Below are 15,844 nucleotides of genomic sequence, written 5' to 3'. Positions count from 1 at the left end.
CTCACGCTATGGCTCATCTTAGCCCGCTCGTGTACTCTACTAGAGTGTGGGTAGGATGTTGTCAAGCATGGTGGAAGATTTGCTTACCTCAGATTTTTGCTTAAGTGCTAATAATATATAGTTGGTGTTCCGGCTTGCTAAAAAAAATAATAACTTTCTTAATTATTGTTAAGAAATACAAAGTTCTATATATACAATGCGTTTTTCTGTGTGGCCGGTTTTGAATGCATGCAACCACTTCTTTTCTTATCCCGCTGCACATCATTTACATGGCCAAAACACCAAAGTTTCACCCGGCTTTGACAATCACCAACGTTAAGTCTCTTGTGCCAATCACGTTGGACGCCGATCATGGGATTTATCAATCTACCCTATTCAAGATTTCAAGGTGCTTATTAGGGTTCATGATCTCCATAATCATATTATTAGTCCTACAGAAAAGAAGGAGAACCTATGTACTCCATATCTATTAAATACACTTGTTAATTTGAAGGTGATTACAATTGTTGTATACAAATTCATAAAATGTGATGCATGATAGAATAATATATATTAATTCGAGATTCCAACCATCAGCTTAAGTCATTATTAATAAGATAAATAGTTCACATTATCACATATCTAGACGACACGTTACAGATATTTATTTTCTAGCAATTTATCTTTGGAATGTCAAAATCAATACAGTATGAATTTGTAATGTCTTATGTCGGCTGTTGGCTATGTGATAGGAATGGGTACAATAATAATGATACAATATAAATGTCAATTTGGGTACTTGGGTCGGATAATTTTAAACCGAGCCATGCTAAATTAATTGTGTCCATATGAGTGAAAAATCTAAATCATAATTTTTTCAAATCAGGTCAGATCGGAGTGTCAGCTTAGTTTTTGACACCTTTAGATGCAGCCAATTGACGACGAATTAGTGGAGAATTCATTTATTGACTTAGATGCCCTTGAGGCTTGAGCTATATAACAAGGTAACATCATATTCGGTAGTTGTAACTTGTAAGTGAAAGCTCGACTTTAGAAGGAAAAAAAAAATGCTTGCTCAAATTTTTCGTCCTGTTGCTAACTTTCATCCATGCCATTGGGGTGATCACTTTCTTAATATCACAAATCCTCACCATGACGAGGTAAATTTTAAGACGACAAACAATTAAAATTTATGTCTTGTGTACCACTTCCCAAAACATATGAATTAAATCAACAAGCTAAGCTTGAGAAATTTTATATGTATTATATTTGTTGTATGTACTAATATTTTTTGGCTCTTTGAATTGTTTTTTTTTTTTTTTTTTTTTTGACATGAACTTTGAATTGTTTAAATGTATGATGAAGGTAGTCAAAGTTAAAAAGGATCAAGAAGTGAACCAACTTAAAGATGAAGTGAAGAAGGAGCTGCTGGAAACAAAGAGCAACCCCCTTGAGCTGCTCAATTTCATCGACGTAATCGAACGTCTTGGATTGGCATATCACTTTGAGCATGTCAATTTAGAGAGAATAGAGAGAATAGAGACTTATCTATTGTATTAGCATGTACATGAGTATATATATACAATCCTAAGAGATTAGGGCTCGAAACTATATCACGGCCCATTAGCTACATAATACATATATGGCCTAACACCCCCCCTCAAGTTGGAGCATGCAAATCACAAATGCCCAACTTGCCAAGCAAATACAAAAATTGTTGTTTGTTCAATGCCTTAGTGAAAATATCCGCAAGTTGATCCGTCGTTCTCACATACGACGCCTAATAATGCCATCCTGAATTGCATCCCGAACATAATAACAATCAACCTCAATGTGTTTAGTACGCTCATGAAAGACCGGATTCCGAGCAATATACAATGCAGACTGGCTATCACAAAACAAACTCATGGCGCGGGGATGCGCGACTCCCAAACTCAAAAGTAGGGCCTTCAACCACTTCAACTCATCAGTGGTTTTAGACATTGAACGAAACTCGGCCTCTGCAGAGGACTTAGCCACAGTATCCTGCTTCTTAGTCTTCCAAGATATGGGGGAAGCACCAAGAAACACCAACCAACCAGAAATAGATCGCCTCGTCAAAGGACAACTAGCCCAATCCGAGTCACACCAACCTGTAATATGCAGATCACAATCAGAGCTCAAAAGGATTCCCTGGCCCGGACATCCTTTCAAGTATCGCACCGTATGAAGAGCAGCCTCCCAGTGATCCTGACGCGGTTGTTGCATAAATTGAGACAAAATATGTACCGCATATGCTAAGTCAGGTCTGGTGAAAGATAAATAGATCAAACGGCCCACAAGTCGACGATACATTTCAGGATCAGAAAAGAAAGGAGACTCCGATTTAGCCAGAGTATGATTTTGCTCAATAGGAGTACCTGCAGGACGTGCTCCTAGCAAACCGGACTCTGCAATAATATCCAGAGTATACTTCCGTTGACATAAAAATATGCCCTCCGGACTACGTGCAACCTCAATACCAAGAAAGTATTTCAACACACCCAAATCCTTCATATGAAAACAGTTACTAAGATATGATTTGAATGACGAGATTGCAGAAGAATCATTACCGGATACTATCAAATCGTCCACATACACCAGAATACTAAGTTGAACATTTCCAGATTGCAGAGTAAAAAGGGAGTAATCAGAGTACGACTGGATAAAACCGTACCTTTTTAGAGAAGAGGCCAACTTGGAGAACCAACAACGAGGTGCTTGTCGTAACCCATACAAGGACTTTTGAAGACGAAAAACCATCCCTGGTTCAGAGCCATGAAAACCCGAGGGAGGCTTCATGTAGACCTCCTCATCAAGATCCCCATGCAAAAATGCATTATGAACATCCATTTGGTGCAATTCCCAATTTTTCGCAGAAGCAACGGCAAGAAAAGCACGAACAGTAACCATTTTTGCCACGGGGGCAAAAGTCTCGTTATAATCGATACCCTCAACCTGATGATTACCAAAAATAACAAGACGAGCCTTCAATCGTTCTAGAGAGCCATCGGATTTAAGCTTGACCTTGTACACCCAACGACAACCCAATGCTTTCTTGCCCGGAGGTAATTCGGCCATAACCCAGGTTTCATTATTTTCAAGAGCATCAATCTCCTTTTTCATAGCCTCTCTCCAACCCTCATGCTTCATTGCCTCGTTAAAATTACGAGGTTCAACCATAGTGTCCACAGCTGCAATAAACACACGGTGTGGCATAGAAAATTTATCACAATTCACAAAATGTGCTAAGGGATAAGGAGTACCTGAGGAGCTCGGAGTAGACGGTGAACACGGAGAGATAGATGAACTTGGAAGGGACAAAGTATGTGCGACATAATCTTGATGCCAACCCGGTGGGTGCCTTTCTCTTTGACCACGACCCAAGTCAGCAGAAGAAGAAGAAGAAGGGTGGCTCGGATCAGCCATAGAGCCACTGTCCGTGGCTGTGTGCGTGGCAGCAGAGGCCGCGGAGGGGCTGCGGGCAGAGCTGGAGGCCGCGGGTGGGGTGCGGACCAGCCTGCCAGTGGCAGCGCCACCCTCCGAGGCAGAAACAGAAGTAGCAGGGGCAGCAGTGTCGGGCATAGCAGAAGCAGCAGTATGGGGCGCAAGTATGGCATCATCAGGGGAAGGAACAATAGGGGGTAAGTGAAGAAGTGTCATGTGTAAGAGATGTCTCACCCAACTCCAAAATGTGCTCCAAATCCTCTAAAAAATCAACATCAACTCCAACATTGTCATGAGACACAACCCCCACATTATTGCCACTAACCCCATCATCACACACAAACGGAAATTCATGCTCAAAAAATTTGACATCTCGTGACACAAAAATATCACCCGTTTCCAAGTCATACACCTTCCAACCCTTTTTACCATGAGGATAACCCACAAACACACACTTCCTACTTCTAGGAGCAAATTTGTCACCTTTAGCCTTTTGATTGTGAGCAAAACATAGACAACCAAACACCCTCAAAACATCAAAATCGGGTTCTTTGTGAAAGAGAATTTCAAATGGGGTTTTATTGGCTAATAAAGGAGAAGGAGTACGATTAATTAAATAAACCGCCCCCAAAACACATTCTCCCCAAAAACCAATCGGAAGGTTCCCTTGAAACATTAAGGCTCTACTCACATTTAATATATGTTGATGTTTTCTTTCCACTCTACCATTTTGTTGTGGGGTACCAACACAAGAAGTTTGGAATAAAATGCCATTCTCATTAAAATAGGGAATTAAGGGTTTGAATTCGGTTCCATTGTCACTCCGCACACATTTGACAGTAACATCAAATTGACATTTAACCATAGCAAAAAATGAGAGAAAAGAAGAGTAAACTTCGGTTTTGTCATTCAATAAATAAACCCAAACACCTCTTGAAAAATCATCAACAATAGTCAAAAAATAGTGAGCACCACAAGTAGACGGTGTCTTATATGACCCCCACAAATCACAATGTATTAATTCAAAAACACGGCTAGCCCGATTATCACTATTGGGAAAACTATCCCGAGTTTGTTTTGCTTGTGGACAAATATCACACGCTTTATTCAAGAATTTGCTACTAGAACTAGTACTAATAGCAGGAACTAACTTGACAATCTTATCCGACGGATGACCCATACGACGATGCCAGAGCTCGAATGTTGAAACTGTCGGTTCCGTCACCGCACATACTTTGGGAAGACGCCGGAAATAGTAGAGTCCATCTAATCGTTCACCGCCTCCAATCAGGCTCCCCGAGAGTTGGTCCTGTATAGCACATAAAGAATTAGTGAATTGAACAACACAATGAGAATCATCAATCAATTTAGAGACCGAAATTAAATTGCAATTTAATTTCGGAACGTATAAAACGTTAGTAAGAATTAATCCGTCATCCAAGTACACTCGGCCCTCCTTTGTTGCCATGGCTTGAGAACCATCCGGAAGACCGACGGGGCAAGGAGATATGAATGTGACATCCATGAGACATGACTCGGCACCGGTAACATGATGGGAAGCGCCGGTGTCGATGATCCAAGATAACGAAGGAGACTCACCCGTCATCTTATCTTGTTGACGATTAGTAGCCATAGTTAAGAGAAGACGAACGTGCTCTGGTTGAAGCTCGGCCAAAGCCGAGAGAGTGTCCTGTGAGGGAATAGAAGCAGCAACAGCAAGAGAGGTGCCCACGGCATTAGCTCGAGCCGTGGGCTTGCCTTGATCAGACGAGGCAGCAGCACCAGGGGAAGGGGCAACCACGGCAGCAGGTCTGCCAGAAACAGAGGACCCCTGCTGCCCCCCCTTTCTACCATACTTCTCAACTCACCATTCGGGGTATCCATGAAGCATAAAGCACCCTGAATTGTCATGGCCGGTGCGTTTACAGTGATGACAGTAGAGCTTTGTTTTGTCCACCCGAAACGTGGACTGAGAGGAGCGACGATCAGAGGGCAAAGCAAAAACATGAGCCTCACCCTTCTCAGAATGAGCATGGCTATGAGAAATCGAACGAGAACGCTCCTCCTGCAGAAAAGCTTGGTAAGCCCGGTCAAGAGTCGCCGGAGGTTGTTGCGATAATAGATTAGTTCGAACCACTGCATATTTTTTATCATCAATACCAATCAAAAATTGGTGCAATTTTTCTTCCTCCCTATCCAATTCGTATTTGGCAGCAACATTACAAGAACAATTCCCACATTCACAACCATGGGGGGGTTTGAGACGAATAAGATCATCGAAAAAATTCATTAGAGTAGTGTAGTACTCCTCAACCGTCATAGTTGAGGTTTGTCTGCAAGAAGTAATTGAGGCTCGCAATTGCTGAAGACGAAGACCACTTGCTTCACAAAACCGAGTCTCCAAATAGTCCCAAAGTTTCTTCACCTCCTCGAAATAGGGTATAGAGGCCGCAAGTTTAGGATCAATAGCACGCAAGAGCCATGAAATTAACATGGAATTAACAGTATCCCAGTCAAGAAGCTTTTTCTTCTCGGTGGGTTTTGAAATTGTGCCATCAATGAAGCCAAATTTGCGGCGAGATTTTAGAGATAGAGTGATCGCCCGAGACCAAGCAAGGTAATTATCAGATTTCAATACCACATGGGTGATTAGATTCCCTGGTTGGTCACCAGCACCAAGATAGAACGGAGAAGATGGATCAATTTTGCCTTCGTCTCCCATGTCGATCAATCAAGCAGTAGAGTAAAAAAAATGTAGGAATTAGAGAAATTGCAGAGTTTAGGGTTAGAGTTTAGAGAGTAGCATATAATAGCTCCGATACCATGTCAATTTAGAGAGAATAGAGAGAATAGAGACTTATCTATTGTATTAGCATGTACATGAGTATATATATACAATCCTAAGAGATTAGGGCTCGAAACTATATCACGGCCCATTAGCTACATAATACATATATGGCCTAACAGAGCAAGAGATTAAGGATGCTTTGAAGCAAGTTTACGAGAACTATGAAGAGCAATGTGCCAAAGATGATCTCTATCATGTTTCGACTCGATTTCGTATCCTCAGGCAACATGGTTTCTTTGTGCCTTGTGGTAAGCATTTCACTAGGTGCTTTAATAATGCTTTCACATAATATTTATGCCTTAATCACGTAAAAATTAAGTCGTTACTAGAAACTACTAGTAAATTGATAGGCGTGTCGCATACCTAACAAAAATAACCTAACAAGACCACTACTATGTAGACGGGCAAGTAAGGGTCGGATCCCAAGAGACTATGGTTCAACTAATTAAATAGACTCAAATAAATACTAAGCGAGTAACCAATCAATATCGATAGATCAAAACTAGAACAATATTAACTAATAAGCAATAAATAATAATAATATGAAATTAATCAAGAACTAAAAACATCTAAGATTAAGTATCCCCACTAATATGAATCAATGCAATAGAACAATCCCTTTCCCTCAATTAAATCAATAAATATTCCACAGGACAGATGCTCCCTAAAACAATACTAAGAGTTTCTTTCGATCAACTAATAGCTTCCCTAACATGCAATCATACCTACTTTCATGGAATCATGCATATTAAAGACATTGAGAACGACATCCTATAAGTCCTAGCAAGAACAATTAGCTATTTTCATGCATAAAAGCTCCAACTTTTAATTAGGGTTCTAATATCATTTAAGAATCAACTTTCGTTGTAAACCTAATCACATTCAATAATACTATTTCTAGTTAATCATTGATAATAAAAACCAACCCTAACAAAGAGGAATTATAAATTAATTAAATTGGAAATTGGGAATTAAATAACACATTAATCCATATTAGGGTTCAACCTAACCCTAGATTATGAAACTACTCACACATAATAATAGAAATAACAAGACAAATAATAAAAGAAAACATAATAACAATAATAATTAAGAAAACAAGAAAGAGAAATTAATACTTGAATTAAATTGATGAAATCACAATCATGAATGTTGAGAACAACGAAACTCCAAACTCACGTTCAGGAGCAGCCAAAGAGAATGAAAAAAAAATAATATTTTCTAACCACTTATTAAAGTCTATCCCAAACTATTAATATGCTAGGATTATGATAAGAGTTTGACTAGGATTTAGACTCCTAAATCACTAGTAAATGTACAAATTCGCTACAGCAAAGATTAGGCCACAACCACGTTGCGTCATGCGATAATATGCCACACCTTGGTTGCGGACTAATCTGCCATATACCATTAAATAGCTTGCAAATCAAGTGCCCACAACCTAGTTGCGGTATATCTAGTGATCTCCACTAGCAGGTTGTGTAGGTCTTCATAGTCAACGTTTGGTGAAGCTTTTCTCCCATGTAGACACTTGTAGATTACCCAACTTGATCAACATCCAGCCAATCAACTCTAATTGCATCTTCAATAATCCTAGAATCGTGCACTAAATCCTACAAAAACAAAGTAAAACACACCCGGGAAAAGCAACAATGGGATATAAAGGATAAAAGCTTTAAAAGATTAAATACATAGAGAAAATGTGATGAAAACACATGAATATAACACATAAAAATGAGTACATAAACGTGTTATCATAAATTTATTAACATCGTTACAAAAATTGTAAAAGAGTAACAATAATGTATATTGCATGGGATGTTGAACGCGATCTATTAGTTTGAAAGTCAATTTTATATCTATATAGATGTACCTTTGTGTACCGCCACTGTTAGTAATAGTTATATATATTTATGTATGTTACGATGATGTAGATGTGTTTAATAAGTTCAAGGATGAAAATGGAAGCTTCAAGGAGTCAATAACAAAAGACGTTCAAGGATTGTTAAGCTTGTACGAGGCTTCACATGTTCGAGTTCATGATGACAAAATACTCGACGAAGCCCTCGAATTCACGAAAACTCATCTCAATGCCATGGTTAACAAATTAAGCTCCCCACTTGCTGATCAAGTTGCGCATGCCCTTCACCAACCTCTCCACAAGGGGATGCCGCGAGTAGAGACTAGGCATTTCATCTCCGTGTATGAAATGGATCCTCCACACAACAAAACTCTCCTTAAGTTTGCAAAACTTGATTTCAATCTTCTTCAAGCCTTACACCAAAAGGAACTCAAAGATTTTAAAACGTAATGATCATTTTTTTTTATTTATTACAAAAGTATTTAACTACCAACCTTTGTTTCTTTTTATTTGCAATATAAAAAATTCATTTGTTGCAAATAAAAAGAAAAAAAAGGTAACATTTAATTTGCAACCATGAGAATATACGAGCAAGTTTAAGCTAACTAAATCTCTTGACCATGTTGAACTTATGTCGTAGGTGGTGGAAAGGATTATTGCATTTTAATGCATCATTCAGTAGAGATAGGTTGACGGAGGTGTACTTCTGGATTTTAGGAGTCTACTATGAACCCCAATTTTCATTTGCTCGAAAAGTTGGTCGAAAAATCATCAAGTCAACTTCATTATTAGACGATACATATGATGCATATGGAACAACCGAAGAACTTGAGCTTCTCACTGAAGCATTTCAAAGGTTTGAAATTTCAAACTCCATAGTGTTGTCTCAATCTGCCTCATCATGATATTAATTGATAAATTTCATGTACAAACATTAACAACTTAGGGCCTGATCTAATTTACTGAAAACAATTGAACTGAATTGAATTGAACTTAACTGATTGGGGCTGAATTGAAACTGAACTGAATAGAGCTGAAATGAATTGTTTATGAGAGAAGGAAATTAGGAACTGAACTGATTGGAGTTGAACTAAACTAGAATTAAGTTGATCGAACAGAACAAGCCCTTACTCATACCAATTTTATATGTCCTTTATTTTGCGACGTGGACATTTAATTTTGTTTTATAATATGACTTTGAATAGTAGGCCGCTGCTATAATTTTTATAATTAGGGATTTAAATTAGTTGGAATATATATTAAGAGGTTTAAGTAAATAATGATCCAGACCATGGAGCAAAAGTTGTATGGAAGAACTCCCGGAGCACGTAAAGTGGTCGTACTATGCTATGGTTGAAGCTTGTGAGGAAGCTGAGGGAGATCTTGCCAAAAAAGGAAGACCATCTTTCGTCAATTATACAAGAGATCAGGTCAGCCATATGCATATATTCTCCAAAGATCTATTTTTTTTTTTTAAATGGTAAACTATGGGGAGGGGCCCCTACCCTATCACTGGAATGGGGGGAAGATGGAGGGACTCCAAAGATCTATTTAAATCTTCTAAAATTGACATTTTGTGTGTGTGTGTGTAGTTTGCATACAATATTAGTATTATTTTTCAAGTTTTTAAAATATAGATATTCATTGTATTTGAAAAGTGTAAAATGGCAAATAATGTAGGTGAAAGCTTCATGCAAAGCCTATATTCAAGAGGCAAAATGGTGCCAACAAAAATATGTTCCTACATATGAAGAGTATATGAAAAAGACTGCCCTAGTGACTTCTCCTTACCCTCATGGAATAGTTGCTTGTTTTCTTGGCATGGGAGATATTGCATCAAAGGATGTATTTGATTGGGCATGTCAAAATCCTATGCCTAAAGTTATAATTGCTGCATCTACAATAATTAGACTCATGAATGGCATAGGTGGCCACAAGGTACGTACATACATACCATCTATCGAAAAATAATTTGATTTAAACTATAGTACATTTTTAGACTATGAAGTATTATATAAGCCATAGTGTTTTGCAATCTTAACAATTGTGTTCGTTTTTGGATTGGGGCTTTGGAGCAGTTTGAGCAAAAGAGGAATCATATCGCGTCAGCTGTGCAATGCCTGATGGAGAAGCATGGATTGTCCGAGGAGGAAGCAAATAATAAGCTAAAGGAAGAAGTTGAGGATGCTTGGAAAGATATTAATCAAGCAATGCTTCAACCTTATGTGATTCCAAAGCCTTTGCTTAATCGAATTCTCAATTTAGCTCGTTCTGCTGATGTTTTATACAAGGGTGATAATGATGGTTACACACATGTTAACCAAACTCTTAAGGACAAAGTTGCATCTGTCCTTGCGCATCCAATTCCCATGTAATGTTTCTTTGTAAGCATGTATGTGGTGTGTGTCCTTTTTCCTTTTTTACAATGTACTTTTGAGTTTTCTAGTGTTCGTTGGTGTATTAAGGCATATAGAAAATGCCTTAGAAATAATGTTACATGTGAGATTGTGCCTAAGTTTGTTTTATTTCTTCATAAATATAAACGTTGTTCTTACAAAAGAAAAATATTCTTACACCTTAGCTTTGCTTTTGTTCTTTGAGATATCTTTATTGGGCTAATCCGCTAATGGGCTTTATTGAATACATATATAAAATAAAAGCATATATATAGATACTTTGTTAAAGAATCATCTTAATTAAAAGTTTAAACTGATAGTTGAAATCTAAAATTAGTTTATAATCTTTATATTTTGTATAATGCCCCCTTTTGAAAAGTGGAAGCAACATGAGCCACCTTATACCCACAGCCGGAGGGGTGGATGAGATTTGATCCTGTGACCTTTGTGTCACATTAGCTCTAAGCCTCTAAGCCATGATGGTTATTAAAGCCCAAGATTGATTTATATACTCTATCTTATTAATTGTTATTACTAGCAAAAACATGCCATGCAAGATTGTATAAATGCTTATAGACTGTGCTCCCTCCGTTTCTCAATGATCTTCTCACTTTGATTGTGCACATATGTCAACGGATTACTTTGACCATCCATTAATATCTTTAATTCCATATTAGTAAAATATCTTTAATTCCATATTAGTATAAGTGAATATATATTCGAAAAATATATTATAATTGAATATTTATAATTAAACATTGACACGAATCAAACAAGACTCAACATGACTATGTTATGTTTTATAGTATGTTATGAGTAATTTAGAAGATTCTCTCATCTTATAATAGTGTCAAGATTCTAAATAAGAAAATCATTATGAAACAAAGTGTGTACTATATATTACACTCAGTACAACATCATATCACTATTTTATACTATACTCCCTCCGTTCCCGAAATAACGACCCATTTGGGTTGATTACGCGAGTATTAAGAAAGTTAAATAAAAAGAAGTAAAAGTATATTGAAAATATAAATTTATATGGGGTTTGTTAAAAAAAAATAGAGAGAGAAAGTAATACAATTACATGGAAAATCAAATTTTTATATGGGGAAACTAATTTTTTATAAATATTGTTGCAAATTGGTGGATGTTTTAATGTAAATGGGTCATTCTTTTTGGGACTAAAATTAAGCCAAATGGGTGGTTCTTTCGGGGACATAGGTAGTATAATACTCCCTCCGTCCCTTTTTTACATTCCTGGTTTCCTTTTTGGGTATTCCAAAATTACATTTCTCCTTTCCTTTCTTAGTAAGTATTTTATTTCCAAATATCCCAAATTATCGTTCTTTTTCTGTTTTGTAATTAATGCTCACTCTTATTTTCTCATTCTTACTTTCCTATATTCACCCTTATTTTCTCACTCCTCCTTCAGAATCCTTGTGTCTAAATTTAGATGAATATGATTGGTTCTTAATTTTCCAATAGGAGCATGTTATTGGTCCTTTTTTTTTTTTGCAAAGGATTGATGACATGGCATCATTAAATATTAATCCATCTTTATTTTATTCAAAGACATCATTTAATGTTTTGTACTTCTCATTTTGTTTTGTTTTATTGTTAGTTCCTTAATCCCCGTGTAATTTTACAAACATGAATATATTTTTAAAAAGGGACGGAGGGGGTACCACCATTAGCCTATGTACGTAATTGTGATGATGCGTTTACTATCATTGATTAATCATTCCCTAGATGTCTTGTATACTTCCCTAGGTACTTAGGCAAGGAACATATTCCTACACCAATGTCCCAATGAGTGAATCGATAAGATTGAGTAATTGTAATAAGTGATAATGACTTGTCCTTAAAAAGAAAAATATTGAACGCAGGTTTGGCCCATGTTATTAACCTTAACCTAGAACGAAGTCTAATGATCCAAGCCCACCCTCCCCCCTCTAGAATCGGCCCAATAAACCTTCATCTATACTAATATATTAAAAGGCGTTTATAAGAACGTCCACGTGTCACGTAGACTCCCCTCATTACGCCACGTCACCAACTCAACTAATCATTACGCCATGTCATGCACAAGGGTGTTCCTAAGAACGTCCACGTGTCACGTAAACTAATCATTACACCATATCATGCACTTATAATAAAAAAGAAAGCTCTCGACAAGATTTGAACACACAGCCTCTAAATCTAAAACTAAGTGTTTTACCACCAAACTAAGTTATTTTTTATGTATTCTTTTGAATATAAAATATTAATATGTAACAAATGACAATTCAATATGAATAATAAATATAATTACAAAAAATTGAGTTATAAATTACAATATATATTAATGATCAACCCTATATAATAACCCGGGGCATCGCCCGGGCTCAAAAACTAGTTTATCTAATTAAAATAGTCCAAAAGCCTTGGCGTTGAGCATGTACACTTATTTCATCAGGGAGTTATATCAATTTCACAATTTGGTCAACATAAATGAAAAACAGTTGAATAATGAACAATTTCTCTAGTTGACTTTTTTCAAAGCTTGTGCTAAATAAAAAAATCTATGAGACATTCCATTATCATTTATTTTATGTGTTGTTGCAAATGTTAATTAATGATTATATACAACTATTCACCTATCCTATACTGAAAGCAAATCTTTCTATGACATTTGTCATTACCTTGTGAAAAAAAAATTCTGCCTTTTTCGCTTTTTTTTTTTTTTTTTTCTTTGCGATATCTTTTAGTAAACTCTTTATACCTTGTGTATTTTCTTTCCAGTTTGACAATCATATTCCATATATACCCAAATGAAATATTTTGAATATCTTATGTATACTTTATATTTTGTAATATTACTGTCAAAAATATTAAACAACTGTGCATTGCACGGGATTTTAACCTAATTACATATAAACTTGAAGAGCAATATTTGATGGGCCGGACTTGGCCCAAAGGTACAAGTATGTCATGAGCCTTATATTGGCTTCATCCAGTCTAAAACCTTAAGGGTGTGACCTCATATGAACCAAGTATAATTAGTTACAAAACCCAATTAATTGGCTTAGCCAGTCAAAAACTCAAAATTGGTTTCTAGCCAAACACTAAACAACCAAATTAATTAATCTTCAAAAGAAACCCTTTCACTCTTATTCATTGCTTTTCAATTAAAACAACAGTCTGAGCATTAAAAATTTGGAACCATTATTCATTGTTTATTATTTTTACATAATGTATGGCGGCATGATAGGACAATTGTCGTTTAATGAAAGATAGCTTTTATCCTAACATAGTGATAGTCAGATACTCAGATAAAAAAGGGACTTTCTCTCTCTAGAACCTAAGCCATCGGAGAACACCTCCATCACAATAGTGATTGGAGCTCCGGGAGCTTCCTTCTAGCAGGGAGCAAGTCGGGTTTCACTTCAGATGTCATTAGGCATTTGATTAGCATTATAGTTTCTTTCCTTAAATCAATTCGTTCGTTCAGTCCATTGTGTTAACTAAGATTATGCAAGTATCTACAGATATAGAAATGAGGTCCACTCAGGAGGTGGACTTAATCAATAGGTCAGTCACAAGACTTGATTTGGAAATGGAAGCAGAGAATCCAAATCAAGCTATTGCAGACATGGAAATTACCCAAGGAAGCAAGCAAGAGAGTATGCAACCAGAAACAATGCAGGAGCAGGAGCAGGAGCAGAAAGTAATAACAACAACTCACAATGTGGCAGAATCTGTTACATGAGAAAAGCAGAGCATCAATGTGCCAAGAAAGACAGCAAGCTCATTTTGAGAAGCTGTTACAAGCTCATCCCAGTGGTTCAAGGAAGCAAGAAAGATAATGATAGCCTCACAAGAATGGGATGATGAAGAGGAGGACTCCACAACACACATTCATGCTGTTAAATTCCAGAAAAACAAATTGCAGGAACTTAGGAAACCATGGAGTTTAACATTAATTGGAAAATGTCTTGGGATAAAAATTAGAGCAGAATTCATGAATCAAAGAGTCAATAGAATGTGGAATCCAAAAGGAAGTCTGGAAGTAATCGAAATGGAAAATGGAGTTTTTTTATTTCGCTTCTCTTTGCAAGATGATCTAGAAAAGGCCCTATTTGGAGGACCATGGTTCATCTTTGATCACTACTTAATGATGGCTAAATGGAAACCGAACTTTAGACCATCATCGGAGAGTTTTAAGCACATATCTGTATGGATTAGATTTCCGGAGTTGCCAGTGGAATATTACGACAAGGAGGCACTCTACAGCATCGCAGAGGTGGTTGGAAAGCCAATCAGAGTGGATTACTCCACTGATAAAGTAAGCAAATGTCGATATGCAAGAGTTTGCATTGAAATTGATCTTGAGCAACCGTTAATCACTAGAGTCTGGGTGGGTAAAGCTTGGCAAAGAATTGAATTTGAAAAAATTTATACCCTCTGTTTTGAATGTGGTAGGATTGGACACACTAAGGAGCAATGTCAAATTAAAAAAAAATACAGAAAATCCTCAAAGCACGCTGATGTTGGAGCATCCTATTCCTGCAGAAAATACAACAGGGGAGAGCTCGAAACACCAAGACACCATTCCAACAGCTGATGTATTGCAGAAGAAAAAAGAAAAGAGTATAGGGGTGCAGTTAGAGCAAAAGGAAGGCTACGGCCCGTGGGTGTTGGCGGCATCGAGAAAAAAACATTTTAAAAAAGATGAGAAAAGTAGAAAGGAGGGAAAACAGGATAGAGAGCAAAAAAACACAACTGAAAAGAATAAAGGGAAGCAATCTAGGGAACCCAACAGCCGCCAAAATCAAAATAAAAAAACCCATTGGGAAGTGCTTTTGGTAGAGGAAGGAGAAGAGCCAGTAATAAAAAATAAGAAAACACCAAGTGTACATCGGGACCTTGCAATAGAAAAGAAAAAATACAATCAGAGACAATACCTAGAAAAAACATTAGTGTTGGAATTTACCAACATTAATGGCGTCGAGGTTCCCGGAGCTGTTACCCACGAAATCACTAATGGTGCTTCTTCACCAGCGCCGATTACCGAGTCAAATCCGAGCCTTATATCCCCTTCTCAAACAAATAACAATCCAATCATCCATCCAAACCATTCTGATTATAATTTACCTACTCCCTCTCCTCTCGTTTTCAATCATGGAAAAGCAGGATTCTCTGAGAAGAGAAGTGGAAATGAGCAACAACACAACCACTCGATTAACTCGAACATTACTCCCTCGAATCCAACCAAGCCAGATGAACTCACCATCGAACCCGCAAATCCATCGA

General features: G+C 37.1%; 1 protein-coding gene across 1 annotated transcript; it reads left to right on the top strand.

The window, feature by feature from the left end:
* The first annotated feature begins 1,028 nt into the window (after positions 1-1,028).
* On the top strand, positions 1,029-10,528 carry LOC145605305 ((-)-drimenol synthase-like). The gene is made up of 8 exons (XM_081661344.1): positions 1,029-1,139; positions 1,345-1,491; positions 6,414-6,540; positions 8,227-8,599; positions 8,794-9,009; positions 9,442-9,583; positions 9,834-10,091; positions 10,232-10,528. The coding sequence occupies exons 1-8, from the start codon at positions 1,047-1,049 to the stop codon at positions 10,526-10,528; spliced, it is 1,653 nt and encodes a 550-aa protein (XP_081517470.1). The 5' UTR covers positions 1,029-1,046.
* Positions 10,529-15,844: the final 5,316 nt, after the last annotated feature.

This window comes from Chenopodium album, chromosome 22, assembly GCF_948465745.1.
Source record: "Chenopodium album chromosome 22, dcCheAlbu1.1, whole genome shotgun sequence".
Lineage (NCBI taxonomy): Eukaryota > Viridiplantae > Streptophyta > Magnoliopsida > Caryophyllales > Amaranthaceae > Chenopodium > Chenopodium album.
This window is presented reverse-complemented; position numbering and strand designations above follow the sequence as displayed.